We start from the raw sequence: 24,158 nt of genomic DNA, 5'->3' as shown, positions 1-24,158 counted from the left end.
AGCAGCCGATGGCGATTGGAGGAGGTGTGCTCAGGGGTGAGGGAGGTTAGCAGGAGGTGAGGTAGATCAGCTGATTGATAAAAGTGACTGCAGCGCAGAGGGACTGGAGGCTGGGGCAGAAGCATTTGTGTGTGCTTTGGGGGGGGGGCTGGATTTGTCTGTAGGACCCACGGGGAGGACAATGGGGAGTCATGGGGGTGGGGTGAGTGTCACACGCTTTTGCTTTGTGGCTCGGTCAACAGGCGTGTGCCACGGGTGTCGTCTCGCCTCCCCTTGCCTGCTGTCCATCTCCAGGGACAGACCGGAGACCATGAGAACTGGGGCCCCAGGCCCTTTAATGAGGGGCGTGCTGTTTCTTATCAAAGATGGACAAGCCATCATTACAATCATCATTAGAAGCTGCACAATGGAGCACGTCTGCCTCGGCTATGGATGGGAAAATCCTCCCACAGAGCTCCGCGGGGGGGGGGGGGGGGGGGGGGGCAAAATGGTGTGACTGTGTCAGATACTATTCCGTCAAACTTCATCTGCGATGTAGCGCCTTCACTCTGACCAGTTTATGATGGCTGATTCATCTCCGTAGAAGTCTACTTCACCCTCCTTCAGGATGCTTGTTCACCAGAAGAACCAGCTCCTGTGGTGCTCTGGTTGGACATCACAAAGCTGCTTCAGCAGCTCCACCTCAGACCAGGAGACATTTGACAGTTTACCTCTGCTTGCTCTCACCAGCTCTCTGTGTTACTGCCTCTCCTTTAGCTGCGAACCTTAGAGGCACCACGGGTAATCCAGAGGGTACTTGGTCTGCACCAGAGTTCAGACGAGCCGTCACTCCTGCTCTCCCACTCTGGTCTCAACAGAGAGGACCAAACAGCTCGCTCCTCAAAACCACTTCACCTGAGAGTGGGGCGGGCGATGACAACGAGACAAAGCTGTAGATGGTGTGGACGTAAAGAAATGAGGGACTTAAGAGGATCTTCAGCCAAGCTGAAAATGTTCTTCTGTTTTATTGATGTGATTCTTTTCACCACCTGGTAGATTTCTAACTGATGAAAATCATTTCTTTACTAGCAGGACTGGTGGGGCAGATTCAGGATGGAAATGTTAAGCTCAGAGAAGGGAACGACTTGGAGACGAGGGGATATGGAGTGGACTTTAACCTGGCAGAGGGGATTCTAAACTGTCCCACTAACCGGACCCAGTTTGTGTCAGACCTGCTGACCTGCAGAGTGGGTGTTCCCCAGGGGACTGTCCTGGCCTCCTTTCTCTTCACAAGCCTGCTGTTCCTTCCTACAGATACCTGGGTGTTCACCTGAACAATACACTGAGCTGGTCTGAATGGTGTGGTCTGTTGGAACAGCAGCATCACAGGGAGAGAAAGGAAGAAGCTGGTCAGGTTGACGAAGTCCAGCTCTGTCCTGGGCTGTCCTCTGGACTCAGTGAGAGAAGTGGGAGACAAGAGGGTGGTGGCAAAACTCAGATCAATGCTGGACCATGAGTCCCACCCCCTGCAGGATGCCCTATCTGCTCTGGAGAGCAGCTTCAGTGACGGGCTGACCCATCCTCGCTGTGTGGAGGAGAGATACAGCTGTTGGACTCTAACAGTCACTGCTGATCTGGAACCCATACATCTGGAACAGTCCACTACTAATATCACTGACATGAGCATTAATGACCTTAATTATCTTCATTTACATTTATACTCTCATGTGGTATCTTCTGTGTGCTACTGCTAATACCCTCTGTCCCTAAGGGCTAGGGTTAGTAGTAGTAGTAATAATAACAATAATAGTACTATTAATAATAATAATAATAATAATAATAATTATAATAATAATATTAATGATAATAATAATACAATAATAGTAATAATAATAATAGCAATAATGATAATAATAATAATATCGTAATAGTAATAATAAAAATTATAGTCATAGTAATAATAATAGTAATAATAATAATATTTATTTATTTATTAATATATTATTATTGATACTACTACTACTAATAATAGTAATAATAATAATATTAATAGTAAAAAATATTTTTTATAATAATAGTAATAATAATAATAAGAATAAGAATAATAATAGTAGTAGTAGTAGTAGTAGTAGTAGTAATGATAATAACAATAATGATAGTAGTAATAATAATAACATTAATAATAGTAATATAATAACATTAATAATAATAATAGTAATAACAATAACAACAACAACAATAATAATGATAGTAGTAATAATAATAATAACAATAATATAGTAATAAAAATCATACAAATTATAATCATAGTAATAATAATAGTAATAATAATAATAATGATAACAATAATATAGTAATAAAATAATACAAATTATAATCATAGTAATAATAATATAATAATAATATATTAATACGGTAATAATAATAATATAGTAATAATAATAAATATATAATAATAGTAATAATAATATTATTCATAATAATAATAATAATATTAATAATAATAATATTAAGAGTAAACAAATTATTACTACTACTACTACTAATAATAATAATGCTGTTTCCCCACTGAGGGACAAATAAAGGCATTCTTATTCTAATTCCTGTTATTCTAGTTTTCATCTAATGTTAATAGAACAAGTGCATCACCAGTTTTAGATTATCAGTAAAGTCTATAATAAAAGTCTTAATTAATAAACCTGGCCCTTGCAACTTTCAGACCCTCCACCAGGGGGCAGCAGACCTGCACAGGTTTCTGATGAAGGTACTAATCCTGATTCTCCATCTGGCTGGTTCGAGTTAAGACTGCTGATGTGTGACAGTGGCAGAGCAAATGAACTAAAACGACCAATCGCCTCTGTCAGGGCGCCCCAGGGCAGCTGTGGCTCCATCGTAGCTCATCCCCACCAGTGTGTGAATGTGTGTGTGAATGGATGAATGATACACTGTAGTGTAAAGCGCTTTGGAGTCCTTACTCTGAGAGGCGCTGTACAAGTGCGGGTCATTTATCAGCTAACTTATGGGGACTCTGGGTGTCGTTTGAAGCAGAGTGAAGGAGTCAGGTTAAGATTTAACTCGGCCTTCAGTTTGTCATCATTAATGTTGGACTAAAAAACACGTCGTTGCCCTCTGGTCGTCTTCGAGTCTCCTCCAAATAGTTTTTAATGCTCTCCACTGACCTGTGGCCGTGTCCGTAGGAAGCATTGTCATGTTACTCAAGGAGGTGGGAGGTGGGGAGGGGGCATGACGCTGATGCAGTGGCAGCTGGCAGCCCAGCTTGCAGGGGCCATCTCCTCACAAAGGACAGACTTCCCCTGGGACCAGTGATTTAGGACAGGGCTCTCTGGACAGGCCCCTGAAGAGGAGAAAGGACACTGGCTTTGGAGGATCATACCCCCCACCACCACACACCTCCCACTTCTGCCTCCTCATTTTCCATACCTTGTCCTCTAAAGCTTCTCTGCTGACTCCTGCGCTCCCCCGGCTCCTCCATACACATGCTGGACACCCTCCCCTCATCCCAGTGTGGCAAAGCTGTCTCCGGGGACAGGGGTGGAGGCCTCTGGAAGGGAGCATTCCTGAGGTGTAGCACACTAACGCACGCTGAACACAATGGGGGAAGACAACAGGTGCATGTGGATCCCCTGTCATCCAGCGGCAGCTGAGAGATAGGAACATGAGGCTATTATGGCGCCATTATCCTCCGCTGCTGCATCGCTGGGCTGTTGGACTGCTCTCCTCAAACAAAACAAGGCTTTTACGTGTAACCTGGTCTTGTGGCCACCCTGCCCCAACAAGGCTCTCTTTCATCCTTCCATCCCAGCTAACACCTGCCATCGCAACACCCTCCAAAAAGCCCAAGAGCCTCTTATCTCAACACTCGACCCAATTCATTCAGACTCCAGCCACAAGAAAACCTGAACTGGGTTAGTTTAACAGAACCACCACTTCAAACTGGAGCCACAGACCTGATGCAAGGCAGCCCCCCCACCCCTCTGAATCATGCTATGTGTCAAATGAGCAGTCATACAGCAGATTGCTTGGTACAGCCACTTGATCTAACTGATGACAATGGTCCTAACAGAGTGAGTGTCCTGGGGGGATAGGCAGTATTTGGTTACTGCATCCATGATCGCTCCCCATTGTGATGCACTCTGGGTCCCATAGATGGCTGAATAGAGGTCTGGGGAGGGGCATGTGTGCGCATATGTGAGGCCGCAGCGCAGGTGTCTACATCTGTTCAATTCTGGGCAGATGCTCATGGCTGGAGAGAGAGAGAGAGAGAGAGAGAGAGAGAGAGAGAGAGAGAGAGAGAGAGAGAGAGAGAGAGAGAGAGAGCGAGAGAGAGAGAGCGAGAGAGAGAGAGAGAGAGAGAGAGAGAGCGAGAGAGGGAGAGAGAGAGGGAGAGAGAGAGAGAGCGAGAGAGAGAGAGCGAGAGAGAGAGGGAGAGAGAGAGAGAGGGAGAGAGAGAGAGAGAGAGAGAGAGAGCGAGAGAGAGAGAGAGAGAGGGAGAGAGAGAGGGAGAGAGAGAGAGAGAGGGAGAGAGAGGAGGTGGGATTGACTTCCTTCCTCTGTCGCGTATTACACTACAGAAAAACATATCAGTCATTAGCGTGTTGTTAATGATGGGGGGGGGGGGGGGGTATGGATCTGCAGTAAAAATGCTCAGTACACTGAACATTATAACATCTTAGCCAATCATCAGTTGAATTTTTAATGGGAAAAACACAGAAGATTAAAATTGAAAAGAAAAGATGAGAACAAATATTCTTGGTGGAGGTCTGAAGGGCGTTTCTACCGTTGCTAGTTCCGTCTGCATCGCACCGCGTCCCAGCATCCCTCGTAGTTTCATACTAAACTTTCATGTTGTTGGTTTTCCAAACCAGTATGCATGTGTGGAGTTAGCATGATCTCCTCATGATTATGCAGAGTTTGAGTGTTCTTCACATGATTGTGTGGAGTTACCATGTTTTCCTCGTGCAAGTGTGAACTTAGCACATTATACTCGTGTATGTCTGGAGTTAGAATCTCCATGCATGTGTACAGATAGCATTTCCTCCTCATTCATGTGTGAAGTTAGCATGTTCTCTTTATGCATGTGTGAAATTAGTATGTTCTCCTCATTCATGTGTGAAGATAGCATTTGTCTCCTTGTGCATTTGTGAAGTTAGCTTGGTCTTCTCAAACATGTGTAGTTAGCATGTTCTCCTCATGCAAGATTAGAGTTAGCATGTTCTCCTCATGCAAGATTAGAGTTAGCATGTTCTCCTCATGCAAGATTAGAGTTAGCATGTTCTCCTCATGCAAGATTAGAGTTAGCATGTTCTCCTCATGCAAGATTAGAGTTAGCATGTTCTCCTCATGCAAGATTAGAGTTAGCATGTTCTCCTCATGCAAGATTAGAGTTAGCATGTTCTCCTCATGCAAGATTAGAGTTAGCATGTTCTCCTCATGCAAGATTAGAGTTAGCATGTTCTCCTCATGCAAGATTAGAGTTAGCATGTTCTCCTCTTGCAAGATTAGAGTTAGCATGTTCTCCTCATGCAAGATTACCCCGGCTTTCCACGGGAGCCGTCAGCAGCACGTTACTGCAGCAGCACGTCATAGCTGCTGATAGGAACCGCTGTGGTCAACAGAACCTTTTCCACCAGAGCCGTCAGCAGCGCGAGTCGGCCGCGTCTCAGGAGCAGCATGTCGCAGCCTTTACGTGCCGGTTCTATTTTCTACGCGCGACGCCTCTGAAACGGGTCAAGCTCGACATTTTTGGGAAGGAAAGACAGGAAATCGGACGCGGAAATGGAGAGAAGCTACCGAGATTTTCAGAATAAAGAACTTACTGCCTTCCGGTTGCTTTACTTTTAAAAGACATTACTAACTGTGCGTCCCCGTGAGAAGTTATCACCTAGCTAGCGGTCTCCTTTGTTTTTCAGGTCCGTATTGGCGATTATAAAACGGACAGAACATAAAACACAAACCATGTTGTAGTTTTCTCCTGCTTGTTGTTGTGTTTACTGACGAAGTCACTCGTGTGACTTCGTGCTCTGTCGGTGACTCCCCTGCTGCGTCGCGTCTCGTGGGAAGGGCCAAGCAGCAGTTTACGCGAGCAAGACGTGCTGATGCAGTAACGTGCTGCTGACGGCTCCCGTGGAAACCCGGGGTTAGAGTTAGCATGTTCTCCTCATGCAAGATTAGAGTTAGCATGTTCTCCTCATGCAAGATTAGAGTTAGCATGTTCTCCTCATACATGTGTGAAGATAGCTTGGTCTTCTCAAACGTGTGAAGTTGGCACGTTCTCCTCGTGTATGTTGAAAGTTAACATGTTCTCATGCATCAGTGGAGTTAACATGTTCTCCTCATCCTGTTTTGGTCACACCAACACCTCCCTGATTGATCCTCAGCTCCTGGAGTTTGGATGTGGGGATAAAGCCACACAAATAGTTCCCGAGTGCAGCCAAAGCTGCATCTCACCACTCCCCCTGGGAGAATGCACCAGTGTGTGATGATGACAAATGGGAATTTAAAATTGCCGTGAGCTCTGGGCTTGTTATTCTGCTCGGATCATTTGATGATAATACTTTTGGGGTGCATCTGGAAGTCTGCTATTAATTTTTATGTGTGTTTAACCCTCCAGCTGACTCGTCATTCAGAGATCCGCACGGCGCCTCACCCCAGGGCGCGTGGCAGATGTGTTTTCATAAACATTGACACGCAGCTAGCCACAGCCTACAGTGCCTCTGTGCTTACGCACACACACACACACACACACACACACACACACACACACACACACACACACACACACACACACACACACACACACACACACACACACAAACACACACACACACACACACACACACGCAGGCGCGTCTCTGGGCCCCCCAGTAGTCAGCAGCACGTCTCCAGGACAGCACCATGTGCTAATGAGAGCGCAGCGGACTGAGAGGCCCTGGGAGCCGTGGGAATCCAGAGGAGCCTCGGTGGAGCCCGGGGGATGCAGGTCTGGCCTGTGGCCCCTGCTCCTGCAGCAGCTGGCCGCAGTAATCTGATCTAGACACAAAGGGGTTTGTTGATCTTGTTTCAGCAGATAACCAGAAAGGAACCAAAACTGTTTGGGTCCATCTCAGCTCTGGTTGGGCTTTAGTTTGGTTTTAATGTTTCCTTTAAAGCTGAGAGGTGACCCTGCTTCTGTCTATCAACCCTCGCTCTACAAGAGGTGTTTGTGGGGGAGGGGTGTCAATTGATCACCCCCCCCCCCCCCCCCAATAAACGCCTTTCTATGATCAATGTGGTGTGATGCGTGCTGTGTTTACGTTCCCACGAGTGACCATGTGGTGTCTCCTCTTCAGGGACCTAAAGACCAGAATCTCCTGGCTTCCCCCTCACCATATGGCCCCAGAGGGCCCATACCGTTACAGGTCCTTAACATGCTTCCAGTTGAGTTTAGTCAGACCCGGTGGAGAGGGGAGCTTTGGGTCAGGGTGTGGGGGACGGGAGGAGGGAAATAAACGCTTTCTGGACGTCCTAAGAGGAGGGGGTGGTGGAGTAGTTAGTGGCAGATGGCTTAAGGGTCTGTCCGCGTCTGAAGGCGTGTCATGCCCCCCCCCCCATGCATCCGCACTCACAATCAATGGAAATGAAAGCTAAGAATGGATGAATGGTCCAACCTGAGTCAGGAGCTGCTGGTGGGCAGGAGTTACTCCAGCAGCCTCCTACATGAGCACTTAACCAGTCAGGAGTCCTGCATCAGCTCCTCGGTCACCGTGGTGCACTAAACGGGCCTTTGGTCTGCAAGTACTTTGAACGAGGAGATGTTTGCTCAAAAATGCAAAGGAAAGTTTCAGCTGTGAGCACCGTCTCATACCTCAAAAGGCCTTCAATGAATCCTTTTGCCTTGGCCCTCACAGTTGGCTGTTGTGTTCTGTCATCTACAACGGTGTGTAATGTCATAAGAACTTCATGAAACAAGGCCCCCTGAGGGCTCCTAAAGCCCCCAAACACTTTACTTAGTGCCTGATCCTTAGCCCACCACCTGGTTGGCCCTATCGGGCACAGTCGTCTGTGATGCTTGTCCTGACTCATCTCTTCCCACCTCTGCATGCGCTTGTATGACTCTCTTAGAAAGACTGCTATATCATTAAGCAGTGAAAACAGGGATGCACTTTCAACAACACTGCTGTTGTGTCTGCCAGTACAAGATTCAAAACATGTGCATAACACCATAAATGAATCTGATTGGGGACTGCTCAGAGAGCAGTGCAGAAAACCCCCGATACTGTCCCTGCATGTTGGCTGCACCATCTGTGGAGTTGCCCACACATGTGCCCATATCCACATTCAGTTCCAGTGAAACCTTTTTCAGGAGCTCTGCAAAACGCTGCCCTGTAGACGACTCACAGTCCACCATAGCAATCAGGGGGGGGGGGGGGGGGGGAATTATGACACTTAAAACTTTCTAGTGCAGAGTGGAAACAACCCATAGAAGCACTGATTTGATCTCATTTCAGAGAAAAATAGAACCGGTCAGATGCACCTAATAAATAAAATCACTAACAAACTCAGGAATCTTTCTTTGCTTCACTGTTCTGGTGCTGAGAATATCACTAATGTGGATCAAAGGAGATCCACAGATGAATGCACCTCTTATTTATTATTTGGAGACTACATTTACTGCAGCTGGCAGAGGCAGAGATCGTTTCTATTGATACACGAATTTACAGAATCATTTTAAATGTTAATAGGGGAAGACTGCAGGAGGGAGCGGTAAAATACAGGGGGTCCCCAGCAAAAACAAAAAAAAACTTCACGAGTCTGATGAAACCCGCTGGTTTTCCATCAGGCAGTCACGGGGCAGCTCCAGCGACCCAGTGGCTGTGCTGGGTCAATGTTATCGAGCTCAGTCCGGTACCGGCTCGGCCGTGAACGAGCCGAGGCGACGTCGTGCTCTGCTTAAGAAGAGGAGTTATTTTCCCGCTTCAGAAGAAGCGTCCAGCGTGTTTTTACGCTTTCTCCGAGACATGTCACGTCGCTAAGTTGTTAGCGCCGCGCGCTAACACGTCAATAGTGCAGCGTAGCCTGCTGGAGGTTTTAAGGGTTCAGATGAAACACCCGACCTCTCACGCATCGATCTTAAGTTGTCGCTGTTGCGCTCACGCCGTAATACAGTATTAGATGCTGTTAAAGTCAGACATGAAAAAATAAATACATTTTACACGAATAAGTGATGCTTAGCCTGGTTGGGGGGAGGAGAACCTGGCCTAATAAGCACTGGAGGAAACCCTGTCAAGATCGTCAACACTCGTTTATCTTAACGCTATTAAAACATGTAAACCACAATATCCACTGCTACCTTTCTAATTTTAAACTCAGTAACTTATGCTGTAACTGCACCTTGCCCTGCCTGCTCCTCCTTGCTGCCGCCGGCTGTGATCACAAGTGACAACATAGTAGTTCCCGCTGCTTCTTCGGGAAACAGCGCAAAAATAAACAAAAAAATAAAACTTGGGATCTTGTAGGCGTGGTGGGGGGATTTCAGCAGTGGTGGCCCGCCACGGCTACGCCTATGTAAGGGACACCCTGGATGGAGCACTGGTCTTTGCTGCTGGCATCTTGTGTGGTGTCACTTTGGACGGAAAACATTCCCGCTTGTCTTACTTCTTCCGCTGTGATTGCTTTTATCAGTTGGCTGATGACATCCACAGCTTTGTTGAATGTGTCGTTTGACAGCAGTGTAACTAGAGACCCTCTGCCTTTGGCACCAGTTTCTTGCTGTTTCATGCTGTTTCTATGCAAGTGTTTACATGCTGCTGTAAGCTAATGTCACATCTACTCAAAAGTAGAATTAATTCTAAGACATTGCCATGATTAACAGCGATGTTTTCTAGGCTGAAACCTGCCTCCTCTTTATCTCCCCTGTAGCTAAGGACACATTTACCAATAACTTTAATAACATCCACTATTCGCTCCATCACCTGACGTTTCTGTTTCACTTGTTCAGCACGCACTGACATTTGGTTGCCAGTCAACAGGCTTTTCACATCTGCCTTTTGTACATTCAGAAAGTAAGCATCTGCACTGTCTCTGTGTGTCTTACTCTTTTCATGTTCCACATGCCTCCTTTTATGAAAGGGCTGTCTTTAACCACAGGTGCAAATGCCAGACAAACAGAACAGTACAAAGAATGATTTCTTTCACAGTAAGTCAGCCACTTGCGGTTGGTTCCATCTTTGCTATTAAAAACTTTTGGTATAGTAATATTAGGGGTTTGATGAGGCTGATGAGAAATAAATGTATTTATATCCTGTGACTGAGGGCGAGTAAAGTAATCAAAACTATCAACAGGCTCGTCTTCATTTGTCTCATTCCCAACTTGTGGTTCAGGGTTCTGCTGCTGAGCTGCTGCCTCTGTAGCCGTAGCAGACTCAGCACTCCCTTTCACACTTTTCCAGTTTCCCTGGACTCGCCTGCACCTGTCTCACAATTAAAATAATCATCTGTAAAGCTTTAGCACATTTGATATGGAAAACACATTTTTTGTAACCAATTAAAATATTTCTATGGCAAAATATGTCGGCTTATTTCATTCTACTTTCATCCTAATAGCGATCTGTTGTGGGCTTTGTGTGTTTACTAATAAAAATACAACAGGTCACTACTATTATTTGGACATTAAAATTATTATAATGAAACTGATGTTTGCTTGTTTGCACATGAGTTGGCTCACCTTCTGTCCCAACAGGAGCAATACCCTCACTGCTGGCTCCTGGCTCTTCTTCTGACACTACATTGTGTGAAAATGGTCACAATTCAGCATTCATTTTCCTTTTTTACACACTTTCTGATCAATGCTGAATCATCTAGCATTTTAGGACACTTTCATATAGAGCCAGGATAGTTTTCATCATATTAATTTTAATAATATTCAGTTCACTGACTCAATAAGTAATCCTACCTGTACATGCCCGCTCTGGAATGGTGGGATTCTGCCTGGTGCTTATTAGGCCTACTGGATCTTGTGTTTGACTCTGACAAGGCAGTTTGGTGGCATCAGTCATATCATACTGTTAATTATATTACATAACGTTATGTCATGACGCCATATAAATCATTATTGATGCTTAATTAACTTGAATGGTGATTTGCAGCCGGTAAAGTTTAACATCTTGACTTGCCTTACCCGTTTATCTTCATTTAAAGTCAGACCGCGAGCTTGTTTGAGAAAAAAAGGTGCTCATTTTTGCACATTTAGCTGCATCTGTTTCCAGCGCTTTCCTCTTTTTAATTCTTGCCTTCTCCGCACCACCCTTGCTCTTTCTACTTTCCATCTTTCCATCAACTGCGTGTCACGTGGTGCGCACAGGCGCATACTGGGGAAAAAAATAAATGAGCTGCAGCCTGCAGGTAGAGCCAGCCGGGAGGAGCGTATGAGATCAGCCCGGCGGCCTCAGTGCCATGACGGAACACCGGCACCAAAAAATAAAAATAAAATGATAAAAAAACAAAAACGAGAGCACCGGCCCTTGTGGTCCAAACATCGCGTGGCCCACCGGGAATTCTCCAGACCCTCCAGATTAGCCACTCCAGTCCTGATCCATGAGATTCCTGGGGTTCATCATTGAGAGCGGGCGGCTGAGAGCAGACCGTGAGAAGGTTCAGGCAGTGCTGGACTGGCCTGTACCACCTACTTGGAAACAGCTGCAACGGTTCTTGGGTTTTGCCAATTTCTATCGCTGGTTTATAAGGAACTACAGCCAAACTGCCGAACCCCCCACTGCATTGACCTCCATAAACAAGCACTTGGTTTGGAACCCTTCTGCTGCTGCCACATTTTCTGAACTCAAGTTCCTCTTCACCAACGCCCCAGGACTCACCCGTCCTGATCCCTCGAGGCAATTTACCCTAGAGGTGGACGCTTCGGAAACCAGGGTGGGAGCAGTCTTATCTCAGATCTGCCCCTCAGACAACAAGTTGCATCCTTGCGCTTTTTTCTCCCGTCGCCTGCAGAACACAATTATGATGTGGGAGATCGGGAACTGCTGTCCATAAAGATGACTTTTGATGAATGGAGACACTGGTTGGAGGGTTCTGAGCACCCGGTCATAGTCTGGACCGATCACAAGAACCTTTCATATCTAAAGACAGCCAAGAGGCTTAACCCTCGCCAGTCCAGGTGGTCTCTGTTCTTTTCCAGATTCAAATTTGGTGATTTCTGTCAGACCCAGATCCAAAAATACTAAGCCTGACGCATTATCCAGCCAGTTCTCTTCAGACACCAACACAGAGCCCACAACCATCCTTCCTCCCTCAGTCATTATTGGGACCGTAAGCTGGGAGATCCAAGAGAAGATTGAGGAAGCCCGCAACAACGACCCCGGTCCAGGTACTGTGCCTCCCAATAAGACTTATGTTCCAATTTCTTGCAGGGGTTCTCTAATACAATGGATTCACACAGCGAGGTTCTCCATCCACCCAGGGGTTGGTAGAACACTGGCCCCTTACGCCGAACCTATTGGTGGCCCCTCATGTACCGCAATGTCAGGGAGTACGTCTTGGCCTGTCACACCTGTGCTCGAAACAAAAGCAGCACACAAGCTCCGTTTTGGCTACTTTGACCCCTTCCCACTCCGTCTAGACCCTGGTCACATATTGCTCTGGATTTTGTGACTGGTCTTCCCCCATCTCAAGGTATGAGTGTGATATTGACCATTGTGGACCGCTTTTCTAAGGCCTGTCATCTTGTACCCCTCAAGCACCTTCCCAGCTCCACCAAAACGGCCCAGCTCTTGATAAAGCATGTCTTCAGGCTCCATGGCACCCCGACGAAGATCGTACCTGACCATGGTCCCCAGTCCCTGTCGTGACTCTGGAAGGACTTTGCTGCTAGCCTGAGAGCCCAAGTCTCGCTCAGTTCAGGATACCACCCCCAAACTAATGGTCAGTGCGAATGCATGAATCAAGAGCTAGAAGCCATGTTGTGTTGTGTGTGTTCTTCTAACCCCTCTAGTTGGTGTCAGCATCTTCCCTGGATCGAGTATGCACACAACGTCCACACCTTCTCCTCCACAAACTACTCTCCGTTTGAGATCACACTCGGTTATCAACCCCCTTTGTTCCCAGCCTCTCGATCTGAGTCACCAATCTCCATCCCACAGTTCAATCAAGGCACACGTCACATCTGGACGCACACGAGGGCTGCATTGCAAAGGACTGCTGATCGCAACCGGCATCTGGCAGACCGGCATAGGCGGCCGGCACCCTCCTACACTCTCTGTCAACAGGTTTGGCTCTCCACACGAGACATTTCAATCAAGGGTGTTTGCAAGAAGTTGTCGCCTAGGTTCATAGGCCCCTACACCATCTCTGCCATCATCAACCCCACTTCTGTCTGACTCAACCTCCCCTCGTCTCTGATAATCCGCCCGGTTTTTCACGTCTCACTGCTCAAGCCTGTCGGGTCAAGCCCGCTGTGTTTTCCGGTTAACCCTCCACCTCCGGTCCAGCTCGCCAGTGGGGGCTTGGGGTACGAGGTCCGACGCCTCCTGGATGTCCGCCCCCGGGGTCGGAGGTTCCAGTATCTCGTCGACTGGGAGGGCTATGGACCACAACACTGGCAATGGATTCCCTGTTCCTGGATTGATGACCAGTTGTTGGTGCGGGACTTCAAGGCTTCTCGTGCCTCCTCCTCCTCATCGTCCTCGGGGCCGCCGGGTGGTGCCTCTTGAGGGGGGTACTGTCATGGCCTGAGGTATATCGTTCCCCATACTAACCCTTCTCCTGCAGGTGGGCGGTGCCAGAGAGCTGCCCTGCTGCAGCCACTCAGCTGCAATCACCGGCTGGCTATATGAGGAGCAGTCCTACATGACGTCGGACGATTAACTCGTTAGGGTATACGACCTAGTCTCGAGCTCTGTCACTATCTTTGTGCGTGTTTGTTTTTGTGCCTCTAGTGATTGCTATTTCCTACAGCAGCTATCACTCTACATCATCTCTCCAGTCATAACCAACGGATCTCTTCTCCACATTGTCTCATCTGCTCAACCAGCCGCCCCGCTCTCTCCCCCTGCCTGCCTCGCTTAATGTTTTGGACCCCTCATTGTCTTCATTCCTCGTCTCCAAGGCTTGGACCCTGTTTTGAGCGCCTCTCCACCTCAGGCCAGACCTACCCTCTCCTCTGCATCTATACCTCACGACCGTGAAGTAAGACTGCATCAGTTTGCACCATTTACTCTCCCTACTGCCGTCTCCTCACCTTCCTGATTTTCTCCCATTAGATTCTGCCCCGTACATCAGAGCTTCCTCGAGAGTGCCTCACCTGTCATCACCTCGTTTAATATATATCATTACTGTCTTTTACCTTTGTCTCCCGGCTCTGATTCTGCATGTGGGTTAGAATATTAAACACCAACATGACAGCCTTTGTTTATCTTATTAGTGTAGCAGGACTGGTTGGCGTCTCAACCAGTTAATTGCCCATCCTTAACTAGCATATCCAAAAAGTGTCGATCTTTCACAGTTCCCGTGAACTGTCTGGTGATCTGAGGCTCACATCTACATCCAGAAGCTCACAAATCTAAGCAATGCCCCAGTTAGCCGTTTCAGCTATTCTGTTTACAAAATCAAAACTGACTGCTGCGTTTAAATTCATTGCCATTACACATGTTTATTCTGTAAACTTCATACAACGTGTTTTGGGTATGTATGGAGTAAATAGTATTTGGCAACGAGTTTGTGCTGAAGTCATTTGAAAGTATGAAAAAGCTAAATGCCTCAGAATCATCATAATCGTTTAATTATCGTAAGACCCGGAATCGAAATGCAATCTAATTGTGAGGTGCCTAAGACGCCACACTGTCCATCCATCGTTATCACCATCCATTGTTCTATCGTTTCAAACCCTTAACGATCTTTAAAATAATGAATTCATTGTTTTTTTTTTTATCAATTCATGCCCGAGTCTGTCACACTCCTCAATCCGTGATGCTCAGGACAGACACCACCACAACAGACAAATCACACATTCAAGGGATTTAAGTTTAGACTCACACGTCAAAACCATCTCCCGCTCTTGTTTCTTTCAACTGAGAAACATTTCAAAAGTCCGTAAACTGGTTTCTACTGCAGATCTGGAAAAAATCATCCATACCTTTGTGTCATCACGCTTAGACTACTGTAACGCTCTTTTTACTGGTCTCAGCAACACCTCCCTCTCACGCCTTCAAGCCATCCAAAATGCAGCAGCCAGACTCCTAACCAAATCCAGCAGACGAGCTCACATCACTCCAGGTTTACAGTCCCTCCACTGGCTCCCGGTAGAATATAGAATACAGTTTAAAGTTTTAGTCCTGACCTATAGAGCTCTTAACAACCAGGCTCCAAGCTACCTATCTGAGCTTTTATCCCCACACACCACCTCTCGGAACCTTATGGGCCATTCCCATGTGTACCGGGTCGGCCCGGGCCGGGTAGCGTAGGTTGTTTACATATCTGGGTGGCCTGGTATTTTTCCGGGCCAACCAAGGCTCATTCTCAGCCCTCTTCTGGAGGGGGTCTGCTTCAGGCCGACCAGGGCCAACACACCCACTGCTGACAGCAAATTCACACCTTCCATTAGAGCAAGCCTCTGATTGGTGGGTAGAATCAGCCCACATGGGCTTAAGACAAGGATGTGTGGAATCAACTGGGCCAGGCTGGGGCCGACTGGGGCTACCCGGCCCGGGCCGACCCGGTACACATGGGAATGGCCCATTAGATCCACATCTGAAAACCTCCTGGCTGTTCCTCGAACCACACTGAAAACCAAAGGGGACAGGGCCTTTCAGACTATTGCACCCAGACTTTGGAACAGTCTACCTTCAAATCTCCGTCTCTCTAACACTGTAGAGGTCTTTAAAAATCATCTAAAAACTCACCTTTTCATCCAGGCGTTCCCTCCCTAAATGTTCTGAAAGATGGCTTTGTCTTTGCTCACACCTTGACTTTGTTTTTACTCCTGATTTTGTTTACTATTGTTGTCACTGCTATTGTTTTTATGATCTGTTTTTATCGGTTTGATGTATTTGTCCTGATTTTACTCGTTGTACAGCGCTTTGTGATTTATATCTGTGAAAAGCGCTTTATAAATAAACTTTTACTTACTCACACACACACACACGCACACACACACACACACACACACACACACACACACACACACACACACACACACACACACACAAGGAGAAGTTTAGTAAATCAGTGCAGAACTGCTGATTTTCCCGCCACAGCAAGACTTCGATCAGATGTTCTGTTTGATGCTACATGACAGCACATGTTGGTGTGCTAAAGGGGGCAGAATGGGAGAGAGAGAGAGAGAGAGTGTGTGTGTGTGTGGGGGGGGGGGGGGGGGGGGGCAGCATCCTTAGGCGGTGTTGCTGTTATTGAGGGGAGAGCAGGTGCCCCATAAATTACCATACAGCTGAGGAGAGAGAGGGAGCAAACTCACCGCTCACAAAAAGAAGTTCCCCTGTTTTGGCTTCTCTCTCTCTCTCTCTCTCTCTCTCTCTCTGTCTCTCTCTCTCTCTCTCTCTCTCTCTCTCGCTCACACACACACACAGACATGTCTGTTTTTCTATCATAGTGAGGACTATCCATTGACTCATGATCATTTTTGTGAGTGTATAATGCCCAACCCTTACTCATACCCTGGCCCTAACCCTAACTACAACTTAATTCTCATCAGACCTCTAAAGCCAACTGGTAAGCTTCTACCAAAAATGCTCCTCACTTTGTAGGAAACATAGTGAAAATGATCCTCAGTATGTAGTAAGCACAAGAACACACACACACACACACACACCAGCCCAGGGTCTGCAGGGCCGCTCTAGCTCCTGGACTGGGTCAGCTCTGGAGAGGTTCGCTGGATTTATTTGTCCAAGCACCAGAAACACCAAGATGTGGAACTTCTGCTTTGGTGAGGAACCCCCACAGCCCCTTGAGTGGAGCCAGTGAAGCAACAGCTGGGCGGTTCAGCATCCACCACCACAGAGGGGACAGTCCTGCTCAAGCAACACCCAAGACAATAAAACCTAATGTTTTGGCCTTTGGGGTGAGTTTGCCTGTAGCTGAGCCCCGTCCTTCCTGCTCGGGTTAACCATCCCGCCCTGAGCTCAGATTCTGCTTCAGCGGGGAGACACGGGACTCCATTGTGAAGAGCAGGGCCAGATTGAGAGGTAAGAGTGGAGCTGAAGGGGGGAGGGGCCTATTTGCATCTTATTACCATAGCATGCGTCAGGTCGTATAAAACAGGCAGTGGGGGACTTTAGCTGGAGACAGACGACTACTTCACAGAGAGGGGAGACATCATGTTGGACCAGTGACCCATCTGTACTTGAGTCAGACCAGGAACTTCACACAAAACCTGAAACCGGATTAATGTTTGACACTGGAGCTGGAGCACCTCTCTGGTTTTTACTACTCGCACCAAACTCCCCAGAGAAGTGTCCATTTCTCACTATTGTTCTGCTTGGGTTGAAGGATTTACCCTCCGTGTTGCTCGGGACATGAATCCAAGCAGCTGGTGAGAAAAGATGCCCGAAACGCGCTCGTTGTGCCTTTCTCAGCGGGATTGAAGAGGAGGAGCCCCTGAGGACAAGTTCACACTTCTACTTTATTTATTTATTTATTTGTAACTTATGATTTATTTATCTAATATGGGGCGCGTCATCCTGCTGGCCCTCGCCGTGACGTCCATGTTGCTGTGCCAGGTGAGTCTTCAAACCGCCACACCACGCATGCTGGCGCAGTTGTGTGCGTGAGACTGAGGCGTTTGTTTTCTTGGCAGGGCTTTTGTTCGGGGGTGTTTGAGCTGAAGTTACAGGAGTTTCTAAACAAGAAGGGAGTACAGGGAAACCAGAACTGCTGCAGAAGGGGTCTGGCCTCCTTCCAGCAGCAGTGTGAATGTAAGACTTTCTTCAGGATCTGCCTCAAGCACTACCAGCCCAACGCGTCCCCAGAGCCGCCGTGCACCTACGGCGGGGCCGTAACACCTGTCCTGGGCTCCAACTCCTTCCAGGTTCCCGATGTAATACCGGAGAGCTCCTTCACCAACCCCGTCAGGATTAATTTCGGCTTCACGTGGCCGGTAAACACCCGTTCTTGTCTGCTTCTGCTGACTCTGTGAATCCAGCCGTTTGTGTTAGACGCGTGTCTAAACGTGCAGCCGCGTGACGCCAGAGCTGAAGTGTTTAGTTTCACTAGATCAGGTTCTGGTTGTGGAGCTCAACCACTCAGGCCTTTGCTGAGTGCTATCACCACATCTCCGCTGGCCACCTGTCTCATGAAGCCATTTGTCTTCCCAGGGGACCTTCTCGCTGATCATCGAAGCGTTACACACCGATTCCAAAGAGGACCTCTCCACAGGTAGGAACTAAAGCTGTCCCTTTGCTGTGTCTTACACATTTCTACTCACAAGCGCTCATCAGTTCTCACCTGCACGTTTTCAGAGAACCCAGAGCGCGTGATCAGCACCATGGCCACCCAGAGGCACCTGACGGTGGGGGAGGACTGGTCCCAGGACCTACACACAGGAGGACGGACCGAACTCAAGTACTCCTATCGGTTCGTCTGTGATGAGCACTATTACGGAGATGGCTGTTCGGTGTTTTGCCGGCCCAGAGATGACGCCTTTGGCCACTTCACCTGTGGAGAGCGCGGGGAGATCGTGTGCGATGCCGGGTGGAAGGGCCAGTACTGCACCGAGCGTGAGTCTCTCTTCTGGTTCTGATCTGACCAAGAAGTAAACAGTAAACATGTTTCTGCCTTACGAGAGGCTGGGAGGGGACATAAACCCAACAAGATCATCAAACACTTCACTGTGGCTTCAGTGGTCGTTCTGTCCTAGATCTGCAGTCAGTGTTCCGTTAGAAGGCAACTTGTGCGTGAGACCCCCCCAAACACCCCCACCCCCCCGCCACACACACACACACACACACACACACACGGCCACTTGATTTATTCTAAGGAAAGTTTTTGAGGAATAATCTCACGCGTGCCATAAATTTACATGCTGCCTTGTGATAGGCTGCTCTGGTAAGGGGCTGGCGCTGATTGGCTGAGGCGAGGGAGGTATTGTTTGAAGTGGGCAGCTGCCGGGAGAGAGGACACAATGGAGCAGCTGTCGCGCACTGGCAACACACTCGCCAGCTGTCCACTCTTATCTGCCCCAATCTGAGACATTAAGGGGTGTGTGTGTGTGTGTGTGTGTGTGTGTGTGTGTGTGTGTATACTGAGTGAATAAAAGAGTTTCGACCCACAGCAGAAAAGAAAGGGGGGGGGGGGGGGACTAAGGGTGAGTGTGTGTGTGTGTTAGGGACACACTCTCACACATCCCCTCCTTTGTTTAACTTTAAACAGAAAAGCCTTCCACCACAAAAGGACAACTGCATTTTTAACTTTGCTAAAAAGTTTCTGCGACATCAGATGTGTGATTTATGGTGATTTTTCACATAAAACAAGCCTGATGTGTTTGTAAGACTTGTGTGTTCCTTTCCTGTCGTCCAGCGATCTGCCTACCAGGGTGCAACGAGGAGCACGGGTACTGTGAGAAACCTGGAGAGTGCAAGTGAGTTCCCGCTGTCCCAGGGGGCATGAATAGACCAGCAGGACCGTGAGGTAATGTGAGAGGACTCACCGGTGTGTTCCCTGCTTTTGGATAACAACAGGTGCAGAGTGGGGTTCAAAGGCCGCTACTGCGACGAGTGCATCCGCTACCCCGGCTGTCTCCACGGGACCTGCCAGCAGCCCTGGCAGTGCAATTGCCAGGAGGGTTGGGGGGGGCTCTTCTGCAATCAAGGTGAGGAATGTTTCAGAAGATCCAGACATAGTGTGTGAAGAAGAAACAGACAGAGGAGCACTGATGGTTGGTTAGGAGTCCCAGACTTGGCATTGCCATGTGTGTCAAGTCCAATAATAAACATACGTTATTACTTTTGTCTTCAAAACCTGTTAAACGTTCAGATTTTAACTCTAATCTAAATATTTCATCCTACATAACCAGTGAAACACACATCCGAGCCTTCCAATATAAACATAGCAGTTCTGAGCTAACATGCTAAGTGAGATTACCGGTCTACCGACATGGAGTGATCTCCGGTCTCAGAGGGCCTTTGGTAAGATCGGGCGTCTGTCTGCTCAACCACCCATCATGTACGTCTGGGTTCTCCGACACTTGCAGATGTTAGGTGGGAGACCTCTTCAGCCTGATTTATTCTGGTAGGCTGCTTGTGTTTTACAGCAATCTGAACCTACGTTTGCTTGACGATTAGATTAGGAGAGACACTTAATCCAGAGTCCCACTTGTAGATACAATCCAGTATACCTGGGCTTAGTTCTCGTTATCTATGTTCTTCTTTGGATCTACGTTGAATCGTTCTATAAAGTTATGTGAGCTAACTCTAGCTGTTCACTAATTGTTTTACGAATGTGTCGACTGAAGAGTGTTTGCCATTCCCCTTTTACCCTAACACCTTAGCCTCTAAAGGCCCTTCAACTCCACACACACTGAGGTAGCTCAGGGCAAGGAAAACCCAACGATGGAGGCGTGGAACGGACGTACGAAGGCAGGATGATAGAAACTCAGAAACACGTGAAAAAGGGAAATGATTGGTGGTGAGGGTGTGACTGCTCGTCCTTTTGATGGACTGCAGACCTGTCCAGGCAGGATGTCCCAGCTCCCTCAGATCCTCACGGGAAGAAGCAGCTGAGAGGAATGAAACAATGTTCTGTTGCTGTGGTCCAGCCATGTGTTGGGCTGAAGCTAATCCGCATGTATCTGTCCAGACCTCAACTACTGCACTCACCACAAGCCGTGCATGAATGGAGCCACCTGCAGCAACACCGGTCAGGGCAGCTACACCTGCTCCTGCAGGCCCGGCTTCTCTGGGGCCAGCTGTGAAGTCAAGGTCAACGAATGTGCCGGCAACCCCTGCCGCAACGGAGGAAGCTGCACCGTAAGTGTCTGGGTCATCCAGAGAAGCGTCCACACACAGGAGATCTGGATAGACATGATTCTGCAGGAGCCAACGGAAAGCTGAAGACAATCTTGATTATCAACTTTTTTCTCTTTGCAGGATTCAGCAAACACATACAAGTGCACTTGCCCTCATGGTTTCTATGGCAACAACTGCGAGTTGAGTGCCATGACATGTGCTGATGGGCCTTGCTCCAATGGAGGCCGCTGTGCTGACAACCCTGAGAGAGGTTATTCCTGCCAGTGTCCCACGGGATATGCAGGGGTCAACTGTGAGAAGAAGATCGACCACTGTACCTCCAGCCCGTGCTCCAATGGTGAGTGGCGTGACGCGGCCCTATTTTGTCTGCAGGGTGTGTAGAACGTTAACCAGTGAGCCTGGAGCTGTGAAATGCGAGTGATGGTCCAACATTAGGGCTGAACACTAATGCAAAACTTCACCTGTGTTCTCAGGTGCTCATTGTGTGGATCTTGTAAATTCTTACCTGTGCCAGTGTCCAGACGGTTTCACCGGGATGAACTGTGACCACACTGGGGAGGAATGCTCTGCCTACCCCTGTCAGAATGGTGGCACGTGTCAGGAGAGTCCTAGTGGCTACACATGCTCCTGTCCACCAGGCTACACCGGCCGTAACTGCAGCTCTCCCATTGGCCGGTGTGAGCACAACCCTTGCCACAACGGTGCCACTTGCCATGAGAGAAACAACCGCTATGTGTGTGCGTGCATTCCTGGATATGGAGGAAGAAACTGCCAGTTTTTGCTTCCAGAGCACGCTGCAATCCGAGGCAACGAGGTTCCCTGGATGGCCGTCGGGTCTGGCGTGGCCCTGGTGCTGCTGCTGCTGGCGGGGTGTGCCGTGCTGGTGGGATTTGTTCGATCAAAAGCCCAGCACAGCGGACAAACAGATACTTCAGCCGACAGAGAGACAATAAATAACCTGACCAACAACTGTCACCGCGGCGACAGGGACCTGACCATCAGTGTGTTGCCAACGCCAGGAGTCAAAAACATCAATAAGAAGATGGATTTGTGCAGCAGCGACCCTGAAGAAGGATCTTCACCAGGAAGGAGCAGCTACAAAAGCTGCCATCACCCTGCAGACTACAACCTTGTACATGAGGTCAACTACGAGCAGGCAGCTAAGGAGGCGATGCTGGAGGCGGCCTGCGAGGACAAATGTCAATCCCTCGACTTGTTCCAGTTTGAAGAGAAACGCAGCAAACAATTAAAATGGTAAACGCTGATTAAGAAGCTGTCGGTTTGCTGAACTGCCCCCAACAGAAAGTGCACTAACGACGTTTTTCTCTCTCCCTCAAAGCGACGCATCAGAAATGGAAGCCCCAGAACTGTCTGCATGTGCGGACACCAAGTACAAATCTGTGTTTGTGATGTCAGATGAGAAAGATGAATGTATAATTGCAACTGAGGTAATTTCTACTGGATCTTCACGTTTTTCTGCTGCTCACAACCAATCCTGACACCTTTCCCTCTTGTCTTCCTCCAGGTGTAACAAGCCCGTTGCTCCTTTGCTCTACGGGAGAGTTTTTGTGCTCCCTCAGATGCTGCTCTTACCCCGGGCGGGCGGGGGGAGGGAGGGAGGGGAGACTGCTGCTTATACCGAGACGTTTAACTGATATTCAGAGTGAGCTGGTTCTCTACTGGTAGCTAAGTGTAGGCAGCGGTGGCCTGTGGGGAGAACTGGCCTGGTAAAGAAAAAGAAGAGAATAAAAGTTTACGTTTGAAGGTAAACTGTCACTTAGCTTCTGTTACCTTTCATTGGAGAGTATGTATAAGCAAACATTGTCACATGGCAATTAGCGTACCACGCTACGAGTCTTGTTTTTGCAACATTTGCAGCCAGGCCTTTTCTGGAACCCACACGCCGTTGCTGAGCGCAGGAACGACATCAAACGGTGGATGTTCGGCCATACTGGCCTGCTCTTCACCAGGCTGTGGACATGGGCGGTGCCCCCACCCATCGCTACACCTGTGAAGACTCTATGTTTACTTCATCGCTGTATTAACCGAAGTGTGTTTTCACCCCCGAGTTCTCCAAACCTTTATGAAATAGTATTGTTCTCTGTGTCTCGTTTGGGATTAATAACTTGTTTATATATGAAAAATGTTGCTTTTGATACAGACTTTTGTAAAATAAATACAAAAGAAAAATGTTATGATTTAAAATTATGATTTAATTTATGTTAACTTAAGAACTTTGTTATTTTTATTTTGTAATTATTCTTGTGGTGTTTGTTATGATTATTTAAGTTGCTTTTTTATTGATGATATTTTTGCAAAGGCACTTCATGTTGATGGAAATCCTTTTTAAGAAAATGTTATTTAAGAGGAATGCTGTTACAGTTATTATTACCACTTGTAAATGAAGGAATTAGCCAAGACTATTTTTCCAAATAAATACTGCTAAATGTGTCCCGATGCCTCGTGGTTGGTTCTGTCCATCTGCATGCAGCTGCAGCGAAACACCCGCTGAGCAAAGTTCAGCAGCAGCATCTGCTGTCTTCCGCTGGCCACCCCACGCTGTGGGACAGGAGTAGAACGTGTCTCCCTGGAGACCAGAGTGGATGCCTATTCATGAAAACTCTGGATTAACCCCACCTCCACCCCCCAGAGAACAGCTCAGGTGATTTACTCCTTCAGGATCAGTTCAGCGTCGTCCGACTGCCGTACTGTTGAAACCCGCGTACCTTTATTACTGAAAGCTAAGAGAGAGTATTCGTCCAGCTGTGACGTTTACTCACTAAAGGTTTATCCAACATGAATGTGTGTTGCCATCACAGCCTCCCATAAGGGCGCTGAGGGTGTTTGGACACCAGTAACTGTACACCACCGGCCTCTGGAGGGTTTATAACCTCACGCCATCAGAGGAACAGGCTTCAGGACACAATGATGGAATTGACAATGGGGCAAACAAAAGACCACCCTTGGGAGTCTCTGCATGTCCCTCGGCATGCTGGGCAATGGAGAGCAACAGGAACAGATGTTATTGAGTAACAGATGTCTCCTGGCCAGAGTTCAACCACAACCAGCCGACAAAACCCAACAGAAATACGGTCTTTCTAGAACAGAGCGCTTCAGACTGTCTGAAACTTGCGTCTACCTTTAATGCCCATCTCACAGACGGATCAGATGAAACAGCGTTCCTGATATTTGAAC

General features: G+C 47.8%; 2 protein-coding genes across 2 annotated transcripts in view; one reads left to right on the top strand and one right to left on the bottom strand.

The window, feature by feature from the left end:
- The window catches only part of zbtb45 (zinc finger and BTB domain containing 45), a 74,846-nt gene that overhangs the window by 20,494 nt on the left and 30,194 nt on the right, over positions 1–24,158 (bottom strand). The gene's annotated exons all lie outside the window — the stretch shown is intronic.
- On the top strand, positions 17,439–22,577 carry dla (deltaA). The gene is made up of 11 exons (XM_015954540.3): positions 17,439–17,720; positions 17,798–18,097; positions 18,315–18,375; positions 18,459–18,716; positions 19,516–19,576; positions 19,677–19,807; positions 20,794–20,963; positions 21,084–21,300; positions 21,437–22,217; positions 22,303–22,411; positions 22,489–22,577. The coding sequence occupies exons 1-11, from the start codon at positions 17,649–17,651 to the stop codon at positions 22,492–22,494; spliced, it is 2,166 nt and encodes a 721-aa protein (XP_015810026.3). The 5' UTR covers positions 17,439–17,648; the 3' UTR covers positions 22,495–22,577.

Source organism: Nothobranchius furzeri, chromosome 7, assembly GCF_043380555.1.
Source record: "Nothobranchius furzeri strain GRZ-AD chromosome 7, NfurGRZ-RIMD1, whole genome shotgun sequence".
Classification (NCBI taxonomy): Eukaryota; Metazoa; Chordata; class Actinopteri; order Cyprinodontiformes; family Nothobranchiidae; genus Nothobranchius; species Nothobranchius furzeri.
This window is presented reverse-complemented; position numbering and strand designations above follow the sequence as displayed.

Bases quoted from the DNA above. Each gene is read 5' to 3' on its own strand.
- dla (XM_015954540.3), top strand. From the start codon at position 17,649: ATGATTTATTTATCTAATATGGGGCGCGTCATCCTGCTGGCCCTCGCC. The intron at 19,808-20,793 runs GTGAGGAATGTT...GTATCTGTCCAG, and splicing joins GGGGCTCTTCTGCAATCAAG to ACCTCAACTACTGCACTCAC. The intron at 22,218-22,302 runs GTAAACGCTGAT...TCTCCCTCAAAG, and splicing joins CGCAGCAAACAATTAAAATG to CGACGCATCAGAAATGGAAG.